Below are 19,202 nucleotides of genomic sequence, written 5' to 3'. Positions count from 1 at the left end.
ATGTTAAGTTAACACTAGTCTGTTAACTGTAATCGATTGGTAAACTATCGATAGCTCTATTAAGCCAAGCTTAGATATCTTATTTTGGCGGGTTGTATGATTTTAAATTCATTAAAGGGATAATTTTAAATTTAATCAAATATCTTTAATATCTAAACAGTCTTTTTTGGAGATTTTTACAAAACGACTTTCAAGTCACCTAAAACAGGTTTATTGTTCAATAAGTCATAGTCTCCAAAATTAGTCCATGTGTAGTTCCAGTACTTGGGACTCGCACGACGATCTCCCGGCTTATTAGCAGGTGGCACTGCTGTAGAGTTTTGGTACTTTAACTCCTCCATCAGGGCCTTGAGTACTTTGGGATATCTAAAGCAGACACAAAAGCTTATAAATAAAAATAGAAGTTATCAAAATACTTACTGCTCCGCCAAATTAAACTGTTCGCAAGGATCATCATGAATATTAAACAAACATGGAGCCGAAAAGGCGGTGGCTTTGCAGCTACTCCCTTGAGGAGATTGTCCCAAGCATTTGACTGTGGCTGCGGCTCTTAATCTTTGCTGTTCCGCCTGACTTGGGAGCATTTTTAATCCATTCAGGGCTTTCCCCGACCTGCTCTTGGGTATCTGCTGCCAGTCGTAAAGATGGGGATCCCTTTCACCAGCCGGTCCGTACCATCCGTCCCACTTTCCATAGTAGTTGGTGCCTTTGACAAGTTTCCAATCCCCCACACTAAGGCCGGCACTGCCCCAGATATCATCGATATTGTGAATAACCTTAAGACGTGGCGAAGGTTCATCGTGGACCAGAGCCTGCCAGATGCTCTGACCATCTATGCCTTTACTCAAATTGGACAGAGCAGCAGCACCACCAGCTGCCTCCAGGAGTGTGGGTAGCCAGTCGGAAATGTGTATGGTTTGAGTGGACACTCGTTGTCGGCTTTTGAGGAGTGGCGACCAAATGAGACCCGCAGCTCGAACTCCTCCTTCCCATAGAGTGTTTTTCACGCCTTTTAAAGGATAGTTGGAGGCAAAGTTCAAATTGAATCCTTGGGCAGGACCTCCATTGTCTGAAGAGAAGATGATTATGGAGTTCTCCAGCATATTGGACTTGCGCAATTGATCCACAATCAGTCCCACGGATTCGTCCATTTTGGTAACCATTGCTAAAGGTAGAAAACGTATTACAAACAGAATTACACAGTAATTATACCATAACAGAGGATTTTATAACTTTTCCCTTAATCATCCCATTCATGGGCGGAATACCTTAAACTATTTTTAGATAGATTCTTCATCAATCTGCATCAAAATCTGGAAACTACATTTTTGTTCGATTTTATCTTAAATGATGGGAAAATGTGGAAAGTCCATGGGGAGCACAATATGGCCCACAGCGATAGCCATAGCTTTGCCAATATTTATCCGATTCTTGAGCGGAATACCTTAAACGATTTGTGGATCGATTTTCAATTAATCTGCTTCAAAATCTGGCAACGAAATTTTTTTTAGATTTTTTCTCAAATTTTTTGGGTAGACCCCATCGAAATGTAGAAAGTCCATGGGGAGCACAATATGGCCCACAGCGATAGCCATATCTTTGCCAATATTTATTCGATTCCTAAGAGGAATACCCTAAGCGATTTGTGGATCGATTCTCTATTAATCTGCATTAAAATCTTGAAACCAAATTTTTAGATTTTTTCCCAAATTTTCTGAGTATGACAATATGACCCCCTGCGTTCCAAGTTCAAAAACTTTAAAGTATGGAGGAAAAACGCTTCGGTTTAGTCCGAAGTAAGCTTATTTTTCTTTTAAAGGAACTTAATTCACCTGCAAATTTCCTCCGTTTATAGTGGGGTATGTGTCCCAGCTTCATCACCTCATTATCCGGCACTGGGAGCGGGTTATACGGATTACTTGAATGACAAGCCGCATGGGCCACATACAGGAACAGAGGACCACTGGTCGTATTATGATTGGCAATCACCTTGACCGCGTGATCGGTTATTACATCCGTCGTATAACGTCCATGAAGATCATAGGCCACCTCCGTTCCATTTCGCATATCCAGACCCCACTCATCGTTCTCCACCGCCGTATGATCATTGTAGTCATGGTGACCGGACCAGAAGCCCACATGGCTACTAAATCCCCTAAAGAGGGGGGTGTACTTCAGTTTCCAGTGCCCCAGATGCCATTTGCCGGCAATGTGAGAGGTATAGCTAATTGATAAGATTGAGAATATCTTTTATAGCCTACAAGTACGATAAAGACCTACCCCAAGTCATTTAGATATTGTGGTAAGATTTTCTCCTTGAGGGACAAGCCCCTAGGTTCGGCTGCATAAAGAACAGCATGTTGCATTCCTAAAAAAGAATGATTTAATAAATAGTTTTAATAATACTTATGATAGAAACAACCTGTGTGTATTGGATATTTTCCCGTCATAAGTGCCGATCTTGAGGGAGTGCAAATAGGTGTTACATAGTAACGATTTAATATAATTCCGGAATAGGCCAAAGCATCAATATTTGGAGTAGGTATCTGAGCAGAACCATGGAAACCCACATCATTAAATCCCTAGAACAGTAAATATTGAGTATTTTTGCTATAAAACTTAACATTTTAAAAACTTACCAAATCATCAGCTAGAATAAAAATAATATTAGGCTTTGGTGAAGAATTTCCCACCTCTCCTTTTAAAAATTGTGGAAGAATCAAGAATATAAACAGCCACAAAAACAGCATAGTGAACTTGTCTGAACTAAAACATAAATATAAATATTTATTGAATAAACACAATTAGTAAACTGTTTGAGATTGATGAGATTTGCAGTGACAGCAATTACGAGACTATCAGTTTAATGTCTACCTTTTTGATTACCCTCACAAAAATTCTGCTTTAAAAGTGATTTGAAAATTTCAAAAAAAAAATGCACACTTGAAAGGCAAAGCTTCCCGATTGATTTATGATTATATGTAAATTGGAAGTTGTATTGTTTCAAGATCCATTAATGTCTGCTATCTGTCTCCACTATCAATCATGGCATTGATCGTCATCCGAGTCTTTATTCATTTGGCAGTGGAAATGGAACTGAATCAGCAATTGCACTCAATGCGACCTCAATTACGGATGGGCCACACTTCACCTGAAAGGCGGTGCATAATTGATTCGCCATCTCTCAAAATTCTAAGCTGCGAAAGTCAGAATTTCCTACACCCTTTCCGAAGAGATACTTTTTTGGAAATACTAATCTGTTTTGAATTGTCGAAAGCGATTTCTAGTGGCATCTAATTAGCATGTGAATTGCGTTGTGTACCGTTAATAGGTCAACAAGTGCCATCCAACAGTCGCTAATCAGAAGCTCAAATTAAAATACCAAATTAGATTCGGAGAACATCTTCCTTGGGAAACCGAACACGTAATGCCCTAAGAAGTGTTGGCTCAAACAACAGATCCATTGTCTGGGTATTGTGTCATAGGTCAATACCCCTCTAGCGGTTCCACAGAATTCTCTTTATGCAAAATTATTTATTTGGCTAGTAGGGTTCATGCCCTCTGGCTTTGGTGCCTTTGTTTTGTTTACTTTAATTTAGAATCAATTAGAGACGTAAATAAACATGGAAAATAATACACATTTAAAGCCAAAAACTTGTTTCACGTTTGAAGTTGTGGTATAATTTCTTTATAATCTTTTGGGCCTTAAATTATTGGCTGACACTCGGGTGTTATTTACTTTAGTCTCATTGGTATGCCAGCCAGTCACCTGCGGACCACCGTTTTAATTCACGCGCCAAACCAGACTGAAAATAATTCCCAAACATCTAAAGCCCACACAGACCTTTAACAGTGAAAGCACCGCGCTCTGTAAAGATCGAAATGTAAATATTCGCCAAGAGATAAAAAGTTCGGCGGAGAGAGCGTTGCAGTTGCATAAAAAACGAAAACACTTTCGATTGGCACACTCTCGTTTTCCTTTACCTTCGACTTGACCCATCTTACAGAAAAACAACACAATAGACTTTATAATTACAACATTTATGGTACAATCTGTCTTAGTTTCACTGGAGGGTGGAATCTCAATTGGAAAAAACTACAATTCAACAAACTACAAAAAGCTAAACAGAAACATTAAGTAGGCCTTCCTTGGGCCGTGGCAATACACTTTAATTGCTTAATCATACAGTAAATATATCTAAAAGTAATAATGGGAAATAAATATAAGCTTAACAGGCAATATTCCTATAAGACAGCAACCAATCACCCAATGCTTTATGTTTTATTTCGAGATGGGCTTTACAGTATTTCCAGATCCACGTGCCTAATTTCCGGAAATTGTGTCTAAAATACATATCATAATTAAAGATAGATATCTTTCAGTATTTGAAGATAAAACTCACCCGCAGATTCATCTCAATTCGATCAATTTCACCGCCCATCAGGTCCACAATGTTTTCGCCATGGTCGAGTAAAAAGCATTCTAGGTCCTCGACCTTCTCAAAGCTTCGGACCGTCTGCGAGAGAAAAATAAAAACCGGTTAGAGGGCGGCCCAGTAATGGGTCAGTCAGTCAATCAGATACGCACAGTAAGCAGCTTAGCCAGATCCTGTTTGTCCAGGTACGAACGCGTAAGCTCGCGACCATCAAAGTCCAGCTCAGCCTGTAAATATTTTATTTTTATTTCAGTTTTACTTTCAGTTAGCGGAAATCGTCACCTTATAGCGAACACGGGCGTTGCCAATATCGATGCCCTTGACATCGTATATCGCTCGTATCATCACATCAGCCTCCAAGGCAGTGTTGATCTTCTCCAGACGCTGAGACGCAATAGATATTCCCACTAGGGCATTAGCATTTGTGTAAATGATAAATGAAGCCACGGCACCCAGAAGACCTCCAATGATCAGTGATCCGACTGCATCAAAGATGGGAGATCCGGTGTAGCTACTCAGGCCCATGCACGTTCCAGCAACAATAACGCCTGTCACGGCGGCAGCATCTTCACACAGTACAACATTTACACAAGGATCCTTTCCAGAAAGCACTGAAGTAAAAATATATAATGTATAAGTGTATAAATGCATATTGAAGAGCTTTCAATTGCTCACCATAGTCCTTAAAGGTTTCATTATTTACTTTAGCCGCTCGGCTAAGCTCATTGATAGCCACAACCAAGGTGGCTCCCTCCGAAACTAGAGAACCCATTAGAATACAATACACCCAAAACAGATCGCCTACGGGCTCGGGATGAACAATTCCCTCGATTCCGTGGTAGATAGACAATCCACACCCCAAACAAAAAATGCCAACACCAGAGATGAGTGACGAAACATAGCGCATATTCATATATCCGTATGGATGATCAATATCCGGACTCTGCGCTGATTTGTAGATACCAAAAGCCAGAATGAGCTGATTCAGGAGATCGGCCAATGAGTGTATAACTTCCGCAAACATGCTGTGTGAGCCGCTATACATCCAACCACCTGCCTTGAACAGTAAATTGGCTGCATTGCTAAAAATAATATTATTATTATCGTTAGTTTGGTTAATTAAAAGTTAGGCAACTCACATGGCAATGGCTGTGGCCACAACTTGGCCTGACTTTGCGGCTTCATTGTCGTTATCGAATGGTACGTTGCGGACCCCAATCTCCCTGCGATAGTCACGCAATCGCCGTTTGACAGTGAACAGATCTGGAGAATCATAAACATTAGCATCAACATTAGGAGATGGCATTAGCACTCACTTTGTTGGTATTGCTTGCGTTCTACTTCTCTCTTGAGCCGCTCTCGCAATATACTTTCCTTGGATCCCCAAACCGCAAGGGCTTTAGCCTCAACATCACGCCGCCAGTATACAGTCATCGGAGGCTCCTGTTCATAGGGCGATCGTCGCTTTATCTTGGGCAGAGACTCGAGATCCGTAGCGGTCAGCAAAAAGTCGCTAATGGCCCGAGAGGGTGTTACAAAGTTGCGTTCCAAGGAAGCTCGATAGTCGAAACGCGGCCGCTTTGGAGACGGCGTCGGTGCGGGCGGAGGGACCTCCACTGAAGGAGATAGGGGTTGGGCAGAAGTAACAGTAGCACCACTGGTCTTTTCCGGAGACTTCACTTCGGGTGAAGGGGCCAGTATTGATGGCTTTGAATCGGTAACAGCTGCGGTGGAGGCGACCGCCTTTGCAACTGGCGGAAGGTCTGATTTCTCAAACACAATCTCATTAATTTTCGAGTCCTCGATGGTTGTACTTATGGTGAGGATGCCCTTGGTGGTTTTCACCTCAAAATTTTTAGTCTGTTTGATGCTTGGAACCTCTTTTGGCTGAATTAACTTAAGGCTGCCGGTGGCATCCACATCATCGTTCTTAGAATCATTGCCCTCCGAGCTGCGGCGAATTGGGTAGCACCCGCCAGGCCGCTTCCACATCTGTGCCTTAAAGATGTCCCCGTCATGACGTTTCCAAGCGTGCAAAGAATCCTGTCGCACAGACGATGAACACTGACTGAAAGCCCTTCCTATCTGCTGGTGTCTACGTTGCAGCAACTGCACGCCGCGCATCAGCATCCTGCTCCGGCAGCAATGCCCTGGAAATTAGCACATTAATAGCACCAAAACCTTGTTTGCTTTTTTAATTATATTTTTGCTACTTACAGGGCGCGCTGCGTCACTATCAGATAATAGATTCCGATCAGTCGTTTTCTATTGGTGGATCTTAGGGGTTTCACTTTTTAAGCTAAACTACGTCATGCGGCGTACTTTAATGATCCTAATATTAGTCTAAGCTACACTTATCCACGTCGCACTAGGTGCGGGCTCCCTAATGTAAAAACTTTACTTCGAATTTTGCTCTAAATAGACATTAGGATTTTGTTTTATACTCAAATTCTAACCATTACCCGGCTGTCGCTTTTTCTGCTGTTGTTCCTTGTTGTTTTTTTCGTTATTTGCAAGTGCAATCTGGGCACACTAGGTGTCACGCTATAACGTCTTCACTAGAATATTATTTAAATAATTAAGCTTACTTCACCAATTAAAAGGATAAATGAAAATCATTTTAAAATGTTACAATTGTATTATTATATTAAATGTTTTATACATTAATCTTAAATCTTATCAGAATGAAGCTCAACAGACAAAGTTACAAATCTATCGGATAAAATATCGATAGCTGTTGGAGAGCTTTTCAGCACTGGCCGCAACAGCTGTTTCTGCCGGTTTTATAACAACTTCTTTTGCTATTGCTTTTGTTTTGACCACTTTTTGACAAGAAAATGTCTGTTTTACTGCAAGGTGTGGCGAGATTCACGCGTCAAATCGCACGCCCTCTTGTATCGTCTAGACATTTTGCTCTGGAAGCTCCATTTGGCGATGGGGATGAGGTTCTGGTGGAGCGTTTGGAGGGACCCCGGAAGGGAATCTCTGTGATTGGCCTAAACAGACCGGCAGCTAAGAACTCCTTCAGTCGCGGCATGGTGGAGACCTTTACAGATGTCCTAGAGGATCTCAAAAGTGACAATGGATCAAGGGTTGTGGTGCTTCGGAGTCTGACCCCCGGCATTTTCTGTGCCGGTGCCGATTTGAAGGAACGCAAAGGTAAGATCTTTTAAATTTTTTTAAAATATTCATTAAAAAGACTTATTTCCCAGGAATGACACCTGAGGAGGCCACCGAGTTTGTGAAGACCCTGCGATCTCTGCTCATCAGCATTGAGCAACTGCCTATGCCCGTGATTGCCGCCCTGGATGGCGCTGCTTTGGGCGGAGGCCTAGAAATGGCCCTGGCCTGTGATATTAGAACGGCTGCATCCAACACCAAAATGGGTCTGGTGGAAACCAGGTTGGCCATCATCCCTGGAGCTGGTGGTACCCAGCGTCTTCCCCGCATCTTATCGCCCGCGTTAGCCAAGGAGCTCATCTTTACGGCGCGTGTCTTCGACGGAAAAGAGGCCAAGGAACTGGGTTTAGTCAACCATGTGGTGGAGCAGAACGAAACCAAAGACGCCGCCTATCAACAGGCCCTGAAATTGGCTGAGGAAATCCTGCCCAACGGACCAGTTGGCGTGCGCATGGCCAAGTTGGCCATTGACAAGGGAATGCAGGTGGACCTGTCCACCGGCTACTCCATTGAGGAGATCTGTTACTCGCAGGTGATACCCACTAAGGATCGTCTCGAGGGTCTGGCGGCCTTTGCCGAGAAGCGTACGCCCGTTTACAAGGGAGAATAGTTACTGAAAACGAGAGGACACACCTAACTTTAAGCTGAAGATTGCATTTATATATTAATTTGTTACTATTATCGAAAAACACCCAAGCGACATAGCCCAGTTCAATTGTTTTTAAATAAAAAGCTTTCAATTCTATGAACCTGCCAAATAACTTGGCATTACGTTAATTGCAGTAGAGACAATTTTATAATCGATCCGGGTGACGCATCTCCATTTAGTCGTGGAAAGGCTAATTGCAGCTATTAAAAGGCACCACATCCACCACCACCGCCGACGATCGATCGACATACACTCCCCATTTGCATCGCATGTACGACATAGAAATTGAAATCAAATGCAAAAATCACCTTGTCTATGCTATGCGGAAACGGCTATTTCTTTGGAAACTGTCAAGAGTCGGTTAGAAAGTTCCTATTGTCATGCGTCCTATGTGTAATCAACCCACAAGTTCCAGTGCTTGGATGACTGAGCCTTCGTTTGCTCTTTGTATTTACACAACCAGTAATTTGCAATATGCTAATATAAATATCTTGCATTGCGACCTCGCCCGCTTGGGAGGTGCGTGCTTCCCACAGATCGTTTTATTTTCGGGGCCCGACACAAACAAAGGTTTCTTGTCACCTGGGACAACAAGGAGACACAAAACAGGCGCTAAATGAAATCACTTAATGAAACACTCGTGGCAGTTTTAACCGGTTTTCTGGCGGCGGCATCTTAGGCAACATATTCTGATTCCCCTCACAGAACTTAAATCATACCCACTAGCCCAGATTTGTGAATTTTTTTTCGGATCTAAATTGCGTCACAGTGCGCCACCCACTCACTTAAAAAATTAACGATCGGTGGCTTAACTTTAAATACGGGTATTTGACATGGAGCAAGGTCAGTGTCGTTGACTCAGACCCGTCCGAAGCTGTATGGGCTTTCGAGTTTATCCAAATCTAAATCTGAAGCGACAATCTTTGGAGGCAATGCGCTGCGCATCGTGAATATTAATTAATTAATTAATTACCTACTCAGTGCTCGAACTCGAACCGTTTTGACCCCAAAAACCGGCGACAACGACGACGAGTCGAGAAGGTAGATCCGGAAACCAATTGCGGAAGCAAATCAATTATTTTATTTATTGTTTTGACGCTATATTATGAACATTACGTTTTGGATGCGAGATTCTCGTCAATCCAGTTGCAGGCATTAAGCATTTCCATTTGTTGAAGCTCGATCAGTTGGTCAGACAGTGAGGAGGAACAAACGATGGGCGCGATCCGCATCGTAATGAGGGAGGGAAGTCAGTGACAGCAGCCTTAATATCTTTTTGCGGGAGGGGGCTTTTCGAGCGCTTTTAATTTAAACTTTTTTCCAAGTAACTTGAGTTGCCGCTTGAAAATCAATTAGATGGATGGGAGGAGCACGGCTCAAGGTTGCTAAATGTATATCAGATTCAAAGCGGAAACTTTTACTCTGTGAGTGGGAAATCCCCCCAGCCAGGAATGGCTGATAATATCTTGAGCCCACTTAAGAGTGAGACATCTTAGAGGCTTTCACACTCGATAGGAAAAACTTTATCAAGCTCTATTTCTATAGCAACAAGAATATATATTTAAAAAAATTCTCTTACAGCCATCGATAAGAAATTACAGTGTCAATATTTCATCGACTTCAGCCGAAGCACTTGACCCGTTTGTAAGGGTTTCTTGGCTGAACTTTAGGACTTATCAGTCTGGCCAAGGCTTACATGGCGTATACGCAACGTTGCATTTGCTGTGCTGTGCGTCAAGAGGAACCTTGTTCAATAAATAAAAATACCAGAACAAGTAGAACATGCCGTTTATCTGTACTAAGTAATTAAAGATACTAGGTATTCGATAAGCCAAATCCAATTAAGTTGTGATATATAGGTTTTAGGAATTGCTGAGATAAATAAATAATATCAGAACATTGTTGCCTAACAAATAGGCATTTAGTTACGACATTGGCCCTTAAAAATCTGTTGTCGCTCCCCTTCATAAATCAATGACAATCCGCCATCGAATGGCTGAGACAATGTTTGAACTCGACTTAAAAATTCGAAATGCACATCACGTGAAAAGTGCATTTAATTTACAACATTCGCCGGGCCGCTAAAAATTTTCCACTGCCCCACTGACGCCCGACTAAACACAGTATGAGCCAAAGGCAAACAAAACTGAACATTTCATATTTTATGGTTAGACAACAAAAACCAGCCATCGTCGAGAGGCAAACGACAAACGGCAAACTACACGAAGTGCAATAACAATGTGCCTTGGCCAGAAACAAGTCAATCACTAAACTCCATGATCTGTCCAAAAGAGAAGCCACTAAGTAATTGATGAAAGGGGGCCAGGACAGGGGCGCTGGCCAGTCAAGACACCAGTCAAGTGTCGCACAAATTCTCGAGTTGCAAATACCTCGAATACGCTCCAATTCGGTGTCTAGATACTGTCGTCGGTTGTTGGCCATTTGCAGTAATAGATGATTGATGGTTAGCATGAAGGCGAGTGGCTGGATGGATGGCAGACATTGTGTCTGTGGAGTGAACAGGGTGGTTAAAAATTTGCAATTTCTACACACAGAATTGATTGATTTTCATGCTTCACTTGCAATTTATAATCAAAATTTAACTTTGAAATAGTTAAGATAAAAAAATCAAGCCTTATCAGGCTAGAATATGAATGTATAAGCTGATAAAATGTGTTAATTGTATAGTCATTTTTGTGAAAGGTAATCTCAGCCCCTAAAAGTAGGCCCTTTAAATAGTTCGCTCATTATCCCTCTGAAAATTTCACTTAGTTAATGACTATCTAAGCCCAAGTGACAATGTTTGGCTGGAATCTTTCGGATAAGAGACTCTTCTGCCCGGCGACATTTTTTTTATATCCAACGGACACCCAGTTAACCTCAACTTCACCTAGCCCCGCTGGCCCACGGTGCGTATGAGTAATGGGATAAAAGGCAGACTTGTCTGGCCGACGAATGCCCAAAGCGGAGCGATCTTTAGAAAGCACCTACACAGCCGCACAATCTCACCTGGCCGGAGAGAGAGGCCGACTTCGCCCCACCTGCGTCACTTGAGCGTTTATTGTCCATTGCGCTAATTGCCCGAACCGACTTCAGCCTGGAGGTTCGGGGAATATATATTGTAGCCGCACTGTATCTGTATCTGTAAAAGGGGTTTATAGTCGCTCAGGCGACGCCGTCTCGCAGCAGCAGTAGCAGCAGCAGCAGCAGCAACAAATTCAAGCACAAACATTGGCTTAATATCAGTCACTAAGCGATCGTCAGACAGTTAACAACAAACCGTCAAGAGCAGTTGGCAAAAAATACAAAATAAATAAATAAATAACCCTTGGCCAAAAAACCAAATCAGCACAGAAATTGCGCGCGCAAAGGTTCGAAATCCCTACAGCTACAGCTGCCAGTAAATTGAATAATTAAATAATAAACAAAAAAAAAATTGGCCACCAAAGTATTACCAACAATTTGTGTTTTTTTGTGTTGATTGTTTCTGCAAATTCTGGCTTGCGAAATCCCAGCTGGCGTTTATAATCGCCCCATCGAGCATATCGCGGACGACCATTAACGCCATTGTGTGAAATCCAATAATTTTCGGTTGATCTTTAAGCGTCAATGTCGAGGGCAAACGGTTGGATCAAACCATTAATATAATTTCTACACAATAAAAATATTAAAACAACAAATAAACTCCCACATAAGCAAATTAATCCAGGCAAAAAGGTAATTATTAAAGCCACCAGCAAATTTTGACCAATTAGTTGTTTGTTTATTCATTGAGCGGGTTGTCTAATTTATAAGTGCACTAATTATTTATAAATAATACCCCCACATCAAGTGAGTTATCAGATGAGCATGTGACACCATTTTCCCTTCGATACAATCTTTTAATAAATTCAAATAATTGAAACTGATCGGAGTATCTGAGCACTTCCCCTTTAAAGTTCACCTGTCGTAACCCGGTATATAGGAAGATGTAATAATCATTTCACTTGTTTGTTTCTTATGGCTCTGATAAGAGCCAAATTGGATGCCATTAAAAGTTTATCTTGGTTGCTACCTTACACAGAAACACTACACGGCAAGTGCAATAAACTTAATTCAGTTTCAGATTTCAGTTTCTCCAAAAATAAAACCATTTAAATACAAACAAACTCATAATAAAAGGCTCTTCCCCTTTCTACCGCCCACAAGGCTGTCTGTCACTCAACTCAAAAGTTGCCATTATCACATTAATGTAATTATTGTTATTACCCGAAAATAAACAGTCCCGACAATGAGATAATCGCAAGTTCAATACTAAAACAAAAAACTGTCAATCTGGCCGATCAATTATGCGGCTCAGGTGCGAGCGTTTTGCATATCGAAAGTCTGTGATAAGGTCGCCAAAATTACGATTCCCACTCGAACCGATCCACCTTATAAAGCTTTGAGCCGGCACTAAGCTCCTAGCCCCATCCTTACCTTGCACTGGGACAAAAATCTAATTAATTATTAAATATTTCCTATACACTTTATTTGTTTTAATAAATTCTTTTTTTTGTATAACCCACTCCCTAAGCACATATTACAGCATCCTGCAACCTCCTATTTTTTTTCTCTGTGTATAAATTGATGAATTGTCGTATTGACAACCTGTCAGGGCGGTCAACGGGTTTTCTTTTTATTATTTGTTGCCTCTTTTGGCGGCACGTGTAGCGAACGCACAATCAAAACAAAAGCTAAAAAAGCATATATGTTTAATGAAACAAAACAAAAAACAAAACAAAACTGCAAATTGGTGGAACCAAAAAAAATAAACAGGTAACCAAAAGCTGTTTTTTGCTTTAATGGAATGCATTGACCCAAAAGTGATCCTACATGAAATTCGAATTCGAAAATCCGCCAACCAATTAACGGTACTTAAGGCGCCACTCAAGAATTGGCAGGGAAGCTAATTATTTTCGAATCGGGGAGAAATTCAAAAAAGGCTAAAAAGGCCGTATTGAAAGTTGGTTTATGTAATTATTGGCAAGGCCAGACGACCAGGCTGAATTGCAACTTCACAAAATCAGGTCAGGGCATAATGAATGTAATGCCTTGTAACGCTCTGATAAGGCTAAACATTAAGATTAAATCAGAGCTGTAAGATCATAAAATGTTAAGAATAATTATCCAGAAGGACGAGGTAGTTGATTCAGGTCACTATCTTATGACCATTAAAAAGCCACTCCCTCCGAAATGTGATCGTTTGACGTGATATTTTATTGATTTACCTTTCAATTAAGATTTTATAAATTGGTATATAATTTCTTAAGCAAACATCAAATATTGGAATCTGACGTATGTATTTAGAGGAAACCCCTGAAAGTAAAGAAGAAATCCGGGTAGAGATTTATGGGTCCAAGTGGTCATAACCGATTAGCATGTTCGTGGAGCTCCTGATGACGTACGCGTATCAAAAGTTAATTAAATTGTAGATCAAATAATTGGTCATACAATCGATGCCGAAACTAATCAATGCCAGAATGTCCCTCTGATATGATTCAGTATCGTATTGCCACGAGTAATTAGTTAGAGACCCCCAGTAATTAAGGCCCAATCATAAAGATTTAACCCATTCGATTTATCGTTTTTTACGCCCCCGCAATAAAAGGCAATCGTACAAATTGGGTAAACAACATATAGTGTCCGATTGTAAGATATTACTGAGAACTCAATGTCGTTTCGTTACGATTTACGGCCTTTATATAAGAAGTAATACCAGCAATCGTTAATATTTGACCACTAATCTTATCGAGGCACCTGACACCAATAATAAATTCAGACGTTCCAGTTTTGATTAGCCATTCGAATATATTTAATTTAATAAATCTATATTTTCCAATAAGGATCTAAAGTTCTTAATGAACCTAATTACGAAATAGTAATTTATTAAATTGTTCTTAATGAGTACTATCTCATTGATCGTTTTGTGGCTTCTAGTTGGCAAATCACTTAAGTGAATGGGTTACTTTTTATGGGGTTTCTTATTTTCCCTTTAGGGGATCGGTAAGGTTCGGGTTCTAGTCGGGATCGGTTCGGGGAGCGATAAGGCTATCGGGAGAAGCATTTATAATTGATTTTAAAGGTAGCTTTGAGTATTTTATTATTATTAGTTGTGAACGTGGCATGCTGCGTGTATTTGTTGTTTATTGATTACCGTTGCCTGTCTTGCTTTAATTCGTTATCATTTTTGGACATTATTTCGACGTTTTCCGACACTTTCGGCGCCGTAGACCCCGGTAAAGCCCGAACCCACGCCCATTTTGCAACCCCTTTGGTGGTTCTATTGTTCAGTTGCTTTTGACCAGAGGAAGTGATCGGTCCTCCAACTCTTCCCCTGCTTGAGTCTTAATCTGTGTTCCTGTCCGTGCGAATTATTAAAAGCGAAAAGTAAGTCAGTGGAAAGGGACTACTAAATTTCAAAATCTATCTACAAAAAGAAGTTTTCAAAAACAGAGATATATTACCACATGTTGAGACTATTTTCAATAAATAAAAATAGAGATTTCTCTATTTTTATAAAATCTAAGTACACCTGTTTTTCACAAATTAGTAACAATTGAATTATTCCACTTAAAACAGGCCATAACTTCCATTAAGAACAACTTAAGAGTATACTTGAAAAGTAGACTAGAGATTTTGTGTGATTAATTAAAGTGTGTCGAGGCTGAGGTAAACAAATGGTACAATTTGCACCTTTGTTTTTGGAATTTTTTAACTGCTTTTAAGACTAAATGATCGATGGAAATTTTATTTTATCTTTCCCTTTCTCCAATGCATTAAATTTATATAATTTGTGCTAATTGACTAACTTAGTCCAGTTTATCTCTGAAAAATCATCAAAAATAATACTAAATTTCTCCAAAATTCGATCTGCAAATGTCCGAGAAGTAATGCCATTTTTGATCACAAGACCCAACTGATCTTTGATCCATTTGGTAATCTACCATGTGACCTAACCATTCATGGTTTTATTTAGCAGAAGCCAAAGAATTTCCCTGCCTTTGCCTTGAGTACATATAATAATACATTCATAAATTTTAATAGGAGCAGGTCATAATATAATTTATATGGCGATTACCCGTAGGGATAATACGTTCGGTCGACTTTTATGAAAGGAACAACTTTAAGTACAACCCAACTCTATGAATCAACCCCGATATGGGGAAAACTACCACTATATGGACCCTGATTTAGGGCCAACTTTATGGCCGCGAATTACAGGCGTTTTTAGGGGCCTATAGACTTTTATGAATGCAGTCCGATTGTTGTTTTTATTCGACCGACCCCACCTCCAGTTATGGCTTTGCTCGGCCTTATGGCCGATAACGATCGACCAGTCCAGTCAGTATCGGAAATCTCTTGGCCAGCCAATTCTAAACACTTAAACTTTCCAAAACACCGATAAGATATGGCCAAAAGTAGTGGCTTGTGCCTAGCAACCCTCGACGGATTAACCCAAGCCTCAAATGGCCCCAAGCGAAAGTGAATCTCGTGCCTCTGATAATAGCTCCATCGTGTGCGGTCGATCAATCATTCCTGTTGATTCCACATAATGACAGTCGATCCTGGTTTTATTTTTTCTTTCAGATGACAGATAACGCGGCATTTAGCAACGATGGGGAGAGATCTTATCCCCCGGCGTCAAGCATAGGGGTCTCTTCGGAGTCCCTCGGCGAAAAACCTCCATCGTATGCGTCGGCGGTGCCACCTCTGGGAGATTTCAACTCCAAGTGAGTATATACTATATACTAAGTTTTGCTACCCTTTTCATTTAATAAAACTATTATTCTTCTATTTTAGATCGAATTTAACAGAGAAGAACCAGCTATCACTTGCGGAGGATCCTTACAACCCCTTCGAGCATCGTGATCCCAATGGCGCGAGTTCTGGAGGCGCCTTGGCGCACTTGCTCAAAAGTTCCCTGGGAACTGGTATCCTGGCTATGCCCATGGCCTTCCACAATGCCGGTCTGGTTTTTGGCATGGTCATGACGCTAATCGTCGGCTTCCTTTGCACCCACTGCGTACACATTTTGGTAAGATTTTAGCACCCAATCTTAAAATGTTGACTCAAGCTATTATGACTGGGCCAGACACTTAAACAGACAGAAAGTGACACAGACCAAGTTATTTTCTTGGAGCTGTCGTTAAGTAGTTCAAGGCGCTGTCGTTTTGATGGTCAATCTAAGTTATAGCAGTCCACGTTGTCAGATAACACCTGCAATTAGTGCACGCGTCCAACAGGCGACAGTCCTTTCTTCTTATCGGCGGAGGGGGATTGGGCGATTGTTTCGGTTTTATTGACTGTTTATGGCCAAGTATTTCCGATGATCAAAAATACTTCTAAAGCGTAATTTCTTGGAATTTCTCACTCCAGACACTGGAGTGCCAAAGCATTTAATAAATCCTAATACCTTTCTCAGAAAGTCCAGTCACTGGCGATCAACTATCAGTCATATATATTAAATATGCGATCATACATTATAAAACACTCCAACAGATTTATAACGTCTCGAAATTATTGAAAGTCATCACGCACTTTACCTGAGCGCCTTCTGAAGTGATTAGAAAATAGATTTACAATGATAGCTTTGGCTAAACCAGCAATAAATATTTCAAATTTACTAACTGAAATCGAAATTATTAAATTATTCAAGTTCCGCATTTGATAATCCAGAGTGCCATACAAAAAGATTAATTTATAGACTCTTTTAATCCTTGGTGTTTAGCATGCACACTTAGACCATACACATAGAAAAGTTTAGATTTAATAACTGAAGAATGCAATATTCAGAAATATTTTCTACAACATTTTCTCATAGTTCTTTTTGAAATTCTTTCTGTAAAATTTTTTAAATAAAATTAGCTATTGAATGAGAAGACAATATGACCCCCCGCTATAGCCATATCTTTGCCAATATATATCTGATTCCTAAGTAGAATACCTTAAACGATTTGTGGATCTATTCTCTATTAATCTGCATCAAAATCTGGAAACGACATTTTTTTTTCGATTTTTTCTCAAATTTTCTGAGTAGACCCCTTCAAAATGTGGAAAGTCCATGGGGAGCACAAAATGGCCCACAGCGATAGCCATATCTTTGCCAATATATATCTGATTCCTAAGTAGAATACCTTAAACGATTTGTGGATCTATTCTCTATTAATCTGCATCAAAATCTGGAAACGACATTTTTTTTTCGATTTTTTCTCAAATTTTCTGAGTAGACCCCTTCAAAATGTGGAAAGTCCATGGGGATCACAAAATGGCCCACAGCGATCTCTATATCTTTGTCAATATTTATCCGATTCTTGAGCGGAATATCTGTAAAGAATTGTGGATCAAGTCTTTATTCTCCATGAAACCCGTTTCATCGTTTAATTTATTTTTCAGGTGAAAACTTCCCATAACATTTGCCGGGATGCCAAGGTGACATCTCTGGGATTCGCCGAGACGGCGGAGAAAGTATTTGAATACGGACCCAAGGGAATGAGACGCTTCGCGAATTTCGCCAAGTAAGTTTGTGGTCAATAGGTTCTACATGGATGGAAATGTATCTAAATTCCTAATCCCAATTGCAGGCAGTTCGTTGACATCGGACTGATGGCCACCTACTATGCCGCGGGGTGTGTGTACATCGTGTTCATTGCCACATCCTTCCACGATGTGATCAACTACTATACCGGAATCAACTGGGACGTCCGCATCTACATTGCCCTAACGGTGATTCCTTGCCTGCTTATTGGCCAGATCCGGGAACTGAAATGGCTGGTGCCCTTCTCCATGATGGCTAATGTCTTCATCGTGATCACCTTTGCCATCGTCCTGTACTACATGTTCGATGAGCCCCTGGTCTACTCCGACAAGCCACTGATTGCCAAGGCCTCCAGCATCCCGCTCTTCTTCGCCACCGTCATCTTCGCCATGGAAGGTATTGGTGTCGTCATGCCTGTGGAGAACTCGATGAAGAAGCCCCAGCATTTCCTTGGATGCCCCGGAGTCCTGAACACGGCCATGATCACTGTGGTGTTGCTGTACGCCATCATCGGATTCTTCGGCTACGTGAGATTCGGCGATACTGTCAAGGGCAGCATCACATTGAATCTTCCAGAGGGTGCCTGGCTGGGAGACACCGCCAAGCTGCTGATGGCCGTTGCCATCCTGTTCACCTTCGGCTTGCAGTTCTATGTGCCCAACACGATCCTTTGGCAGAAGATTAACCACAAATTCAACCCGGATAAGCACAACATGACCCAGATCCTTTTGCGTTCCGGCATTATTCTACTGAGCGGCGGTGTGGCGGCAGCTATTCCCAATCTGGAACCCTTCATCAGTCTTGTGGGAGCGGTGTTCTTCTCGCTGCTGGGAATCTTTGTGCCCAGCTTCGTGGAGACCGTGTACCTGTGGCCCGATCGTCTGGGTGTCTGCAAATGGAAGCTCGTCAAGAACATCTTCCTGGGTGTGTTCTCCATCCTGGCGCTGGTTGCTGGCGCCGTTTCCAGCATAAACGAGATCATCGAACTATACAGCGGCGAGGATTAAGTCATGTTATCTTTACCACTTCCCACCCAACCAGACATGTAGTATTACTCGAGATGCAGGTAGCTTTCCCGAAAGGCGAAAGTGTTCGCGAGTTTCAGTTCAAAAAGCAGGTAAAGGCAAAGCCCACATCCACACCAGGTACCCTGACCTACGGCCGTGTTGAACATGGCCTAATGGCCTCCGGAATATCGCCAATATTCCGGAGCCGTTGACTGCATGAACAAGATGATATTAATGGTTAAGTGCCTTGTTACACAAAGTAAGATGAAATTTATAGAATTTAAAAATGTTATTACCTTAAGTCTGCACCGAAAAACTATAAAAAACAACCCATATATATATCCTTGTTGTTTTCTTTGGCTTCCAATAAAAAA

General features: G+C 41.2%; 4 protein-coding genes across 6 annotated transcripts; 2 read left to right on the top strand and 2 right to left on the bottom strand.

Annotated features, from left to right (window-relative positions):
- Positions 1-123: 123 nt before the first annotated feature.
- Positions 124-3,829, bottom strand: LOC6496244 (arylsulfatase B). Of its 2 annotated transcripts, none has more exons than XM_001960491.4 (7): positions 3,740-3,829; positions 2,640-2,766; positions 2,423-2,582; positions 2,281-2,368; positions 1,833-2,224; positions 421-1,165; positions 124-366 (listed from the first exon to the last, which is right to left on the bottom strand). In XM_001960491.4, the coding sequence occupies exons 1-7, from the start codon at positions 3,748-3,750 to the stop codon at positions 177-179; spliced, it is 1,713 nt and encodes a 570-aa protein (XP_001960527.2). In that variant the 5' UTR covers positions 3,751-3,829; the 3' UTR covers positions 124-176. The 2 variants fall into 2 exon arrangements, with proteins under 2 accessions (XP_001960527.2, XP_032307265.1); XM_032451374.2 differs by having other exon boundaries at positions 3,770-3,787.
- Positions 3,830-4,022: 193 nt separating this feature from the next.
- LOC6496243 (zinc transporter 9) lies at positions 4,023-6,975 on the bottom strand. Its single transcript, XM_001960490.4, has 8 exons — positions 6,654-6,975; positions 5,753-6,586; positions 5,576-5,699; positions 5,112-5,518; positions 4,719-5,047; positions 4,589-4,663; positions 4,404-4,517; positions 4,023-4,344 (listed from the first exon to the last, which is right to left on the bottom strand). Exons 2-8 carry the CDS (start codon positions 6,564-6,566, stop codon positions 4,300-4,302), a joined length of 1,908 nt encoding a protein of 635 aa, XP_001960526.1. The 5' UTR covers positions 6,567-6,586; positions 6,654-6,975; the 3' UTR covers positions 4,023-4,299.
- Positions 6,976-7,185: 210 nt separating this feature from the next.
- Positions 7,186-8,393, top strand: LOC6494329 (methylglutaconyl-CoA hydratase, mitochondrial). Its single transcript, XM_001960489.4, has 2 exons — positions 7,186-7,595; positions 7,649-8,393. The coding sequence occupies exons 1-2, from the start codon at positions 7,274-7,276 to the stop codon at positions 8,224-8,226; spliced, it is 900 nt and encodes a 299-aa protein (XP_001960525.1). The 5' UTR covers positions 7,186-7,273; the 3' UTR covers positions 8,227-8,393.
- Positions 8,394-11,427: 3,034 nt separating this feature from the next.
- Positions 11,428-19,169, top strand: LOC6494330 (proton-coupled amino acid transporter-like protein pathetic). Of its 2 annotated transcripts, none has more exons than XM_014907267.3 (5): positions 11,428-11,982; positions 15,874-16,016; positions 16,087-16,321; positions 17,680-17,801; positions 17,868-19,169. In XM_014907267.3, the coding sequence occupies exons 2-5, from the start codon at positions 15,874-15,876 to the stop codon at positions 18,826-18,828; spliced, it is 1,461 nt and encodes a 486-aa protein (XP_014762753.1). In that variant the 5' UTR covers positions 11,428-11,982; the 3' UTR covers positions 18,829-19,169. The 2 variants fall into 2 exon arrangements, with proteins under 2 accessions (XP_014762753.1, XP_001960524.2); XM_001960488.3 differs by lacking the exon at positions 11,428-11,982 and adding an exon at positions 14,524-14,673.
- The last annotated feature ends 33 nt before the right edge of the window (positions 19,170-19,202 follow it).

This window comes from Drosophila ananassae, chromosome 3L, assembly GCF_017639315.1.
Source record: "Drosophila ananassae strain 14024-0371.13 chromosome 3L, ASM1763931v2, whole genome shotgun sequence".
NCBI classification, from domain to species: Eukaryota; Metazoa; Arthropoda; class Insecta; order Diptera; family Drosophilidae; genus Drosophila; species Drosophila ananassae.
This window is presented reverse-complemented; position numbering and strand designations above follow the sequence as displayed.

Coding starts and splice junctions, on each gene's coding strand:
- LOC6494329 (XM_001960489.4), top strand. CDS start 7,274: ATGTCTGTTTTACTGCAAGGTGTGGCGAGATTCACGCGTCAAATCGCA. Junction 7,596..7,648: donor CGATTTGAAGGAACGCAAAG/GTAAGATCTTTT, acceptor CTTATTTCCCAG/GAATGACACCTGAGGAGGCC.
- LOC6494330 (XM_014907267.3), top strand. CDS start 15,874: ATGACAGATAACGCGGCATTTAGCAACGATGGGGAGAGATCTTATCCC. Junction 16,017..16,086: donor CTGGGAGATTTCAACTCCAA/GTGAGTATATAC, acceptor CTTCTATTTTAG/ATCGAATTTAACAGAGAAGA. Junction 16,322..17,679: donor CCCACTGCGTACACATTTTG/GTAAGATTTTAG, acceptor TTTATTTTTCAG/GTGAAAACTTCCCATAACAT.
- LOC6496243 (XM_001960490.4), bottom strand. CDS start 6,566: ATGCTGATGCGCGGCGTGCAGTTGCTGCAACGTAGACACCAGCAGATA. Junction 5,700..5,752: donor ACGCAAGCAATACCAACAAA/GTGAGTGCTAAT, acceptor ATGATTCTCCAG/ATCTGTTCACTGTCAAACGG. Junction 5,048..5,111: donor TGAAACCTTTAAGGACTATG/GTGAGCAATTGA, acceptor TTTTTACTTCAG/TGCTTTCTGGAAAGGATCCT.
- LOC6496244 (XM_001960491.4), bottom strand. Junction 2,225..2,280: donor CAATATCTAAATGACTTGGG/GTAGGTCTTTAT, acceptor CTTATCAATTAG/CTATACCTCTCACATTGCCG. Junction 1,166..1,832: donor TAAACGGAGGAAATTTGCAG/GTGAATTAAGTT, acceptor TTCTACCTTTAG/CAATGGTTACCAAAATGGAC.